General features: G+C 40.6%; 1 protein-coding gene across 1 annotated transcript; it reads left to right on the top strand.

Annotated features, from left to right (window-relative positions):
• Positions 1 to 1421: 1421 nt before the first annotated feature.
• On the top strand, positions 1422 to 1547 carry LOC102836454 (anaphase-promoting complex subunit 13-like; the record flags this gene model as incomplete). The annotated part of the gene is made up of 1 exon (XM_006878060.1): positions 1422 to 1547. A coding segment is annotated over one exon (126 nt), but the record flags the coding sequence as incomplete, so codon positions are not given.
• Between the last annotated feature and the right edge of the window lie 8864 nt (positions 1548 to 10411).

The following is a 10411-nucleotide window of genomic DNA, read 5'->3' as shown; positions in this document are numbered from 1 at the left end:
GTCTAAATTCAGGTTGTTGTTGTTGTTGTTATGTGCCATCGAGTCGCTTCCGACTCATAGCGACCCTGCACAGGGTTTCCAAGGCTGTTAATCTTTACGGGAGCAGAAAGCCTCATCTTTCTCCCGCGGAGCAGCCGGTAGTTTCGAACTGCTGACCTTGCGGTTCGCAGCCCGAATCGTAACCACTACGCTACCAAGAAATATATTGGTAGCAGTAGTATCAGTAAACACTGGTACAGAGTAGCGTTTGGTAGCAGTACATTTAAAATATAAGGAGCTCTGGCAGCGTAGTGGTTAGGAATCGGACTGCTGAAACTACCAGCTGGTCCATGGGAGAAAGATGAGGCTTTCTGCTCCCGTAAAGATTTACAGCCTCGGAAACCCCGTACAGGGTCGCTATGAGTCGGAACCGACTCCACAGCACACAACCACCACCACCACATTTAAAATATAAGGCAACTGCCTTAGAGTCTCCATTCACTTGATCTTGTGGCCCATACCTTGCCATTTTGAACAAATAAATTGTTGGTGGATGTGAATTGGTAATTCGCTTTGTTTAGTGTTTCCCTAATCTACCACTAGGGGGAGTGTCAGCTGTTACTCTACAGTGTCCCCACCCCCTTCCTTTGTTACATGAGCAATTTATGGATTGGGTACAGGATAATTTATGGATACATTTTTTAGGCTTAAGAAATATGCCAGCAGATATGTTATTCTATTAAAGCAGTCCCCTCCCCCCAAATATTTAATATTGACTCATCAGTGCTCCTAACCACTAATACTAATAGCAGGTATTCATGGCACACTGGCAGAACGCTGAACACTAATCCCAAACATTTAATCCTCAAATCAGCCCTTTGAGGTGATTTTTATTTTTATCTACCATTTCCTGAAGAGAAAACAAAGGTTCTGAGAGGTTGATTACCTTGTCCAGAGGTAGACAGCAAATGGTGGAGTCAGGAGTTGGCATCCAGTTTGTCTTTCAAAAGCCTACGGCCTTAGTTATTGTACCATCCTGCCTCTTGCATATATATACGTGTCCATTATTCCCATGGCTGAAGGACCAGCTGACGCTGGAGCAACACTTCTGCTGTTTTTCACACATTGTAGCTCTCTCTTTGCTGTTAAATGCCATTGAGTCTATTCTGACTCCTCCTGACAATAGGGTTTCCAAGGAGTGGCTGGTGGGTTTGAACTGCCACCCTTGTGATTAGCAGTTCATTGCTTATCCTACAGTGCCACACCAGGACTCCACTTCTTTAGAATACACTTGCGAGGAACTTACAGGCTTAACTTTTTTTAACTTACATGTTTCCTGTTGCAAGGAACTTACAGGCTTTAATTCTAAGTGCTCTTTAGTTTTAAGAGGACTGTTAGTACAAAACTTAGTATTGTTCTGAATGTCCATTACACCTTTTCAGAATGAGCTTCCTGAACCTGAACAAGACAACGGGGGCACCACAGAGTCTGTTAAAGAACAAGAAATGAAGTGGACGGACTTAGCCTTACAGTACCTCCATGAAAACGTTCCCCCCATCGGAAACTGACATCCAGCACCTTTCCAGTGGATTTGGTTCTCATACAAAAATAATTTTTTTAAGTTTTCTAATGCAAACCGTTTAGTGATAAATCAATACTCAAAAATGTGTACCTGCTTAATTTTGGGCAGTAACAAGTAAAATGTGAAAATATTCACCAGAGTGAGAAAATGATTGCGATTTCTTGAAGAATGTGGAGTATTGGGCTCTTTGAGGAGACAATTCCTTATTTGCCAGCATGTTTGAACATGATTGCTAAACATTTGTCTTTCACTCTAACTTGGTCTCCCTGCCAGAGTTTAACATTTCCTAATTGCTTATGTATATGCTATGATACAAGGTGATTGAAGATTAGAGCGAGAAAGGCAGACATGAAAATTATTAACTTCTCATGTACCCCCACTTTGAGAAGCATGCTGAGTGGATGGGGAGATGTGTACCCAGCCTATGGACTTAAGGATATATAGGTATCCCATTCACTTACTACTGTGATTCCTAAGATTCCCCATGTTCTTTCAAATTTATTGGTAAATTAATACTAATTAAAAACTTACCTGATGCTCTTTCTCTATACTTTTCTTTGTGCCACTGATAGGACTAGTTGGACCAGTAACAGCACTTTTAATTTTCTCAGTGCTCTTTCAAATACAACCCAAACACCATGGAATCAATAAGTTAGTTATACCTTTGTATATGAACTTGTACTTTGAAATGCAGTTTACAATACGGAGGAAGTTAGCCCAACATGACCAAGGTAAATGAAGACAAAGATCTGCAAAAATAAAACACAGTCATGTTAATAGATGTAACATACAATTCTATACCAACCAAAAGTGTGTGAGTGATTACATATATATGGTATACAGGTGTGGGAGGGCATATGGGAATACGTGTGTGCATGTATAAGTCTGTTGTTAGGTGCTGTTGAGTTGGTTCTGATTTATAGTGACCCTGTATAGGGTTTCTGAGGAGCAGCTGATGGAATAGCAATCCAGTGTTGATCCTACAGTGCCACACCAGAACTCCTATATATGTATAATTGTGGCATTTGTAGCTAAATATTTGCATGTGCTGCATATATTCTTGTTAGGCCATTGAATTAGTTCTGACTCACTGTGGCCCTGTGCACAAAAGAACAAAACACTGCCCAGTCCTGTGCCAGCCTCACAGTTATGTTTGACCCTACTGGTGCTGCCGCTGTGGCAGTCCATCTCGTTGGGGGCCTTTTTCTTTTCACCGACCCTTTACCAAGCATGATGTTCTCCAGGGATTGGTCTCCCCTAGTCACGTGTTGAAAGTATAAAGGAGGCAGTCTCATCATCCTCACTTCTAAAGAGCATTGTAGTTGAGCTTCTTCCAACACAAATTTGCTTGGTTTTCTTACAGGCCATGGTACTTCCAGTGTTCTTTGCCAATGCTGTAATTCAAATGCATTGATTCTTCAGTCTTCCTTATTCATTCTCCAACTTTCACATGCATATAAAGCAGTTGAAAATACCTTGGCCTGGGTCAGGCACACCTTAGTCTTCAGATGGATATTTTGCTCTTTAACACTTCAAAGATATATATTGGGGGGGGAGGAGGCAGCAGATTTGCCTAATGCAACAACTCCTTTGATTTCTTGACTGATACTTCCATAGGTACTGATTGTGGATCCAAGCAAAATGAAGTCTTTGCCAACTTCATTCTTTTCTCTATTTATTGTGATGTTATTACTGGGTCAGTTGTGAGGATTTTTCTTTCTTTACATTGAAGTGTAATTTACACTGAGACTGTAGTCTGATCTTCATCAATTAAAGTTTTCAAGTAATCTATGCTGCTTTGGAGCCCTGATGTGACTCTGGGCTAATGCGCTGGACTGCAAAGTCGGTTTGAACCACAAGGTCGGTGGTTCAAGCTCACCAGTTGCTCCTTGGAAACCCTATGCAGGGTCGCTATGGATCAGGACTGACTCGACGGTACTTAACAACAAAAACATGCTGCTTTAGGAGTTCTGGTGTGGCACTTTGAGTTAGTGCACTGGACTACAAAGTTGGTTTTGAACCGCAAGATTGGTGGTTCAAGCTTACCAGGTGCTCATCAGAAGTCCTATGCAGAGTCGCTAATGGCACTTAACAAGAACAACAATGCTTCTTTAAAGTGTTAAGAAGCAAAGATGTCAGTTTGAGTACTAAGGTGCACCCGACCCAAGCCATGGTATTTTCAGTAACCTCATATGAAAGAGTAAGTTGGACAGTGAATAAGGAAGACTACAGAAGATTTGATGCATTTAAGTTACAGTGTTGGAGGAGAATATTTAAAATAGCATGAACTGCCAAAAGAACAAACAAATCTTTGTTGGAAGAAATACAGCCCAAATGCTCCTTAGAAGCCAGGATGACCAGACTTTGTCTCATACTTAGGACATATTTATCAGGCAGGACCAGTCCCTGGAGAAGGCTATCATGCTTGGTAAAATGGAGAGTCAGCAAAAAATAGGAAGACTTCAACAAGACACCTTATTGTTTTGATTTACAACTGTCTCATTTATGATAAACACTGGACTGTAAACTACAAGGTCAGTGGTTCAAGCCCACAAGCCACTCCGAGGGAGACAGATGAGGTTTTCTGTTTCTGTTTCCTCAAAGATTTACAGCCTTGGAAACCGTACACTGGGTCACTATGAAACGACTCAGTGGCACTTAACAACAACAATGGCAAGTGATCATGAGCACTTCTTTCTTTGTTGGCCACCTGAATGTCATTTTTGGTGAAGTGTCCTCTGCCCATTTTTAATTGGATTTTTCATCTTATTGAAATGTTTTTAGTGTTCTATACTATTAGATAGTAGCCCCTTGTCTGATAATGTCATTGCCAAAAAATGTTTCCCGGTCTGTGGGTTCTCTTTTTACTTTTGGTGAAATCTTTTGATGGATCTAAGTGTTTAATTTTTAGGAGGTCCCAGTTATCTATCTTGTCTCTTGTTGTTTGTGTGTTTTCAGTTATGTTTGATTGTGTATTTATGCCATGTATCAGAGCCTCTACGTTTGTCCTTGTTTCTTCATTCATGATCTTTATAGTTTTAGGTTGTTCATTAGGTCTTTAATCCACGTTGAGTTCATTTTTGTATATGGTCTGAGATGTGGGTCTTGTTTCATTCTGCAAACCTGTTTCCAGTTTTGAAGAGATTATCACTTCCCCATTTAATGTGTTTTGGTCCTTTGTCAAGATCTACTGGGCATGTTGTTGTTAGCAACCCTTTATAGGGTTTCCAAGGAACAGCTGGTGAGCTTGAACTGCCAACCTTGCAGTTCTAACGGCTTTGCAGTCTGACACATTAACCCACAGCACCACACCAGGACTCCACTGAGCATGTAGGTGGATGGATTTACTTCCAGGTTCTCAATTCTGTTCCAGTGTCTTTGTTGTATCAGTACCCGGCTGTTTTGATTGCTCTGGGTGTGTAGTAGATACTGAGATTGGTAAGTGAGAGGCCTCCTATTTTGTTCTTTTTTTTATTAATGCTCTGCGTATCTGGGATCTCCTTTCCATATAAAGTTGATGTGAAAAGCTATTTTTGTTTTTTCTCTTGGAATAAAAATTTTTTTTCTAAACATCTTAGTTCTCCTTTCTGCTAAGTTGTCTTTCTTCAGTTATTAAAGGGAGTAGTGCCTTCGGGGTTTTTGTTCTGAGGATGAGTGATTTCTGGGCAGGATCAGTGCTGTGCAGCCAGCCAACAAGCCTGGATGTGTCTGTGGTACCGGACAGCTGCTACAGCCATGTTTCCTCTCAGAACCCTATAGTCAGCTCATTTGTTTTGTGCTGTAGCTCTTCCTCCTAAAAGCTAGGTAAACAACAGGGCTAGTAGAAAAAGAAAAAAAAAGTGATGAGAGAAAGAGATTTTAATTCAGTGTTTTTCAGTGAGGGATACCTGGGGCCTACCCAAAGAGTTTACAGTCTGGGTAGGGAACAAGAAAACACCATTTAACAAAGATAAATGATTCCAGAAGAGACTGTACATGAATCTGATTTTCAGAGTCCAGTTTTCTTAATATTATAGTTCACCAACATTTAAAAATATTTTATTGCCTTTTTGGTGAAAATATACACAGTAAAGCCTCCCATTCACCAATTTCTACACATAACGTTCAGTGCCATTGGCTACTTTCTTCACATTGTGTGGCCATTCTCATCAATGCATCCTAATGTGTCACTCCCAGTTAGTGTCCCTGCCCGCAAACTCCTGGAGTCTGTAGAGTAACTATTATCCATGTGGTCTCTTTAATGAAAGAGTGCAGTACTCAAGGGCGACATTTACTTTTTGAGTGACTTCAGGAGATAGTCTTATTTCAGTGTTTAAGGAGTAACTCAGAGTAATAATCTTGGAGATCCTCCAAGTCTCAGTGGTCTAGTAAATCTGGATTCTTTAACTATTTGAAGTAGTGTTCCACATTTTTCTCCCTTTCCATCAGGATCCACTTATTGAGTCCCTGACCAGAATGTGTGCTAGTGTTAGCTAGACTCAACCTAGTCATTCTGGTCTCAAAGTAGAGAAGGTCTCAAAAGCTCATGGAGACCACTAGTACTATAGTCTGGGTCCTTCTGTTTCTTGGATTTCCCTCTTGCTCTTTTGTTCCAGATGAATAGAGGCCAATATTAGGTGGCCACTTGCAGGTTTTTAAGATCCCAGATGCTACTCACCAAACTAAGAGATAAAACATATACCTTAAGAACTATATTATGCCAATTGATTGAATTATTCCATGAGATCAAGAGTCTAAAACGTCAAACGAAAACCACTCCTGTGAGGGATTTGTGTCTAAGTAGTATCAGTATTTGTTGTTGTTGTTGTAGTTGTCGTGTGCTGTTGAGTTGGTTCCGACTCAGCAACCCTGTGTAGGGCTTTTTTTTTTTTTTTTCCTGCATAGGGTTTTTGAGAGCAGCTGGTGTGTTTGAACTGCTGAACTTGCAGTAGCAGTCCAGTGTTTATCTGAAAGTGCCACATTAGCACTCTGTGCTTCTGCTGCTTCTGTGTGCCATGGAGTCGGTTCTGACTCATAGCGACCCTGTACAGGGTTTCCAAGGCTGTAAATCTTTACAGGAGCAGAAAGCCTTATCTTTCCCCTGCGGAACTGCTGGTAGTTTCGAACTGCTGACCTTGCGGTTCGCAGTCCAATTTGTAACCACTACGCTACAGGACTCTGTAGCTCATGTTATTTTTTTAACAATTTATTGTTTTAGGTGAAAGTTTACATAGCAAATTAACTTACCATTCAACACTTTATACACAAACTAATCTGACATTTCTTGCTATCCCTGTAATATATAAGCATTCTCCCCATGGCCCCCTTGCCTTCCCAATGTCAAGCCCTCCAGTTTCCTTGCCCCTCCTTGCCTCGCCCTCTCATCTTTGCTCTTGGGCAAATGTTGCCCATTTGGTCTCATGCAGTTGATTGTTCTAAGGAGCACAGACTTCATGGGTGGTGGTGTTTATATTTTTTTGGCCAATCTATTGTTTAGCTGAAAAATGACCTCTGGGAGTGACTTTGGTTCCAAGTTGAATGAATGTCTTAGCTTGATACTTTTGAGATTCCACCAGTCTCCGTAAGTCCAATAAGATGCCTTTTTAATGAATTTGGATTTTGTTCAACAATTTTTCTCCCCTTCTATCTGAGACTTTCTGTTGTGTCCCTGGTCACAGTGGTTGGTTATAGTATCTGGGCACCAACTAGTTCTTTTGGTCTTAGGCTGGAGGAAGCTGGTGCTTGTGTGGGCCATTTGCCCTGCAGATAAACCATTTCTTTAAGTCTCTGGTTTGTTTCTTTCTCCTTTGCTCTTGACAGAAAAAGACCAGTAGTTGTCTTAGATGGTTTCTCATAAGCTACCCTTCAAACTAGCATGTAGAAAATTATGAACTCTATTATGCCTGTTCACCTAGATGCCCCCCAAGACTGTAATCAAGCCCAGTATCTCAGTCACACTAGGCAATAGGTGTTTGGCTGTGTTTAAGACTTTCCCATAACTGTCCTCCTAGATGTTCTATTATACGCATGAATACATGAGGTGGCTAAAAAGTTTGTGGAAACTTTTCATTACCATTTCATTCATTTTTCTATGAATTTTTAAAAAGTCCTCTAACGTGTAACCACAAAAGGATGCTCAATGATTTAAAATCAGGAAAGCCATTTTCAGGGTTCTGTCCCTTCACCACATTTACTCAATCTGTATGTTGTTAAGTGCCATCGAGTCAGTTCCGACCCATAGCAACCCTGTATACATTTTCCAAGGAGTGGCTGGTGAGCTTGAACCGCCAAACTTGAAGTACAAAGCGACTTTGCAGTCCAGCGCACTAACCCACAGCACCACACCAACAAAACATTCAATCTATATACTGAACAAATAATCCGAGGAGCTGGACTGTGTAAAGAACGTGACATCAAGATTTGAGGAAGACTCATTAACAACCTGCGACATGCAGATAATACATCCTTACTTGCTGTAAACTGGTACAGCTGCTGTGGAAAACAATATGACACTTTCTGAGAAGGTTGGAAATAGAAATACAGTATAAGCCAGTGATCTCTCTACTTGCTATTGGCATGTATGTTCTCAAGAAAGAAGAGGAGTGACACTAAATAGATATTTGCACAACTGCATTCACTATTGCTCGCAGCATTATTCCTAATAGCATAAAGATATAGACAACCAAGATGCCCATCAGCAGAGAAACGGTTGAACAAACTTTGGTACATACACAAGTGGGATATTATGCAACACAAAAGAACAATAATGAATCAACAAAACACTGCATAACATGAAGGAACCTGAAGGACATACTGGGTGAAATTGGTTTTAAAGGAACAGATGTGCATGAAATCACTACTGTAAAAAGTCAAGAAAAGGTTTTCATTCTGTAATAAACATTCTGTGACTATTACCAGGGGTGGCAGGGGAGGGAGAGTTATTCACTGGGTAGAGTGTAGACAAGGAGCTCTGGTAAAGTAGTGGGTTAGCAGCTGAGCTGATAACCACAGGTCAGCAGTTTGAGTCTACCAGTACCTCCATGGGAGAAAGATGAAACTTTGTTCTCTTAAAGATTTACAACCTCAAAAAACAATTTTTGATAAAGGGAATGGTGTAAAGTGCTACAATTTGATGAACTTGACCTATACTTACGGATGTAGAAGTCCAAAATACCAACAAAGAAGGAAGGAGTCTTCACATTAAGTGTCAATGCTATCCCCTCTGTATACAGGGTAGATAGGGACAGGCAACTCAGACAGTGGCTACATAAAATGGGGTGTGAAAAAGGCATGAAGTGACTGGCTTCCGTTTTCAACAGAGAGTTTAATTTCAGAGTGTGCAGGGGAAGATAGAGTCCCCACTGAATAGTTTTCATCTTATCTAGACAGGTCTGATGAAAAGAGATGGGGATAAGATTCTTATGATTCAATAGTAATTGATATCATGACTAATTGCGACTCACAACTATAAAGGTAGAAGTTTTGTAACAAAAACAGGGGAGTAGTTAATTGTTCAGTAGAGAAACACAGGACCCTAGGATCATCAAGGGAGAAGAGCAGAAGCAGAATGCAAGACCTTATCCAGAGCGACACCAGAGATGGAGGCAGAGATGAGGACATGGAGAGAGGGAGCAGCTGAGAACTCTAGACTCAAGGAAAGAGAGGTACAGAGTACTGGTGACCAGGAGGGAGGCTTGCAGAATGTGCCCTTTGGTTATTTAAATTTTTTTGTATTCCTGAGTGTTCTTGTGTACACATCCCTATGCCCCCGCAAAAAAGAAAACCAGGGAATGGAAGCAAACAAATACTGTTGAATGATGATGCATGGAGGAGATTGTAATCATTGCAATGAAGTGATGGTGTAAAGCCGATGTTCTCCCTTGTAAACTATCAGTCAGTTTACAATAAAAAAAAAAAAATTAATATGAGCAACTAAATAAATATATATAGGTATAATATATTTACAGCCTTGGAAACCATACACAGGGTCTCTATGAGTCAGACCAGACCAACTTGATGGCATACCACCAGAGTATACACATGTGTTAAATTGGGATACAGGGAAGGCAGTTAAATAAAAAAGAAGGGGAAATTTTTTTTTTTCTTTTTCCATGCACTGAGAGGAAAAGAATGTGTAATTATTTTCTCATTAGGGCAAACAATTGAGAACTTTCCTGCAAATAAAAGTAAATAAATAGAGAACAAATAAGATGGCGGATTGGGTGGAAGTGCAGTTAAGAAGCTCCGTCAGCAACAACACAGAATACCCAACCAAGCAGGTTCAGGGGGTAGTCCCAGAACTCTGAACCACATATAAAGGAATATTTAGAAGGTTGGAAGGCTTACAGTTAGGGGAATTTGTAGCAGAAGCAAGAAATCCATTGCTTTCTAATTCAAGATGCTCAGCTGCTCCAGGAGCCACCATCTTGGGAGAGAACAAGCTGGGGAAGGATCAGAGCAGCCAAAGACACCTAACACAACCACGGAGATAAAGGTGTTGACATTCTTTTCTTTTGGTATCTGTTCATTGGTCCGTTGATGTCTGAGCACCTTCATTCTGATGACTATAGGGGTTCCTGAGCTAGTGGACACCCCAGCCACACCCTTGGAGGGTTCTATTACACATGTGCACAGATCTCCTTGAAATTTAAAGAGATAATTTCCACTTAAAAGCAAATGGCCACAGCCAACCCTGAACTGTTTACAACTAGAAAAAAAGCCTGAACGGGGATTATGGAGTGGGACAAGTAGACAAAAAAGGAAATAGGTCGAAAATTAAATCCTAAATTATGTCAAAATGAATAACAGTGGCATCTTGAAATTTCTCAAGAGGAAGAATGAAAAGGGAAGCCCATTTCCTGATCACATCTA

This window comes from Chrysochloris asiatica, unplaced genomic scaffold, assembly GCF_000296735.1.
Source record: "Chrysochloris asiatica unplaced genomic scaffold, ChrAsi1.0 scaffold02045, whole genome shotgun sequence".
Classification (NCBI taxonomy): domain Eukaryota; kingdom Metazoa; phylum Chordata; class Mammalia; order Afrosoricida; family Chrysochloridae; genus Chrysochloris; species Chrysochloris asiatica.
Note: the sequence above shows the minus strand (reverse complement) of the source record. Positions and strands in the feature narration are given on the sequence as shown.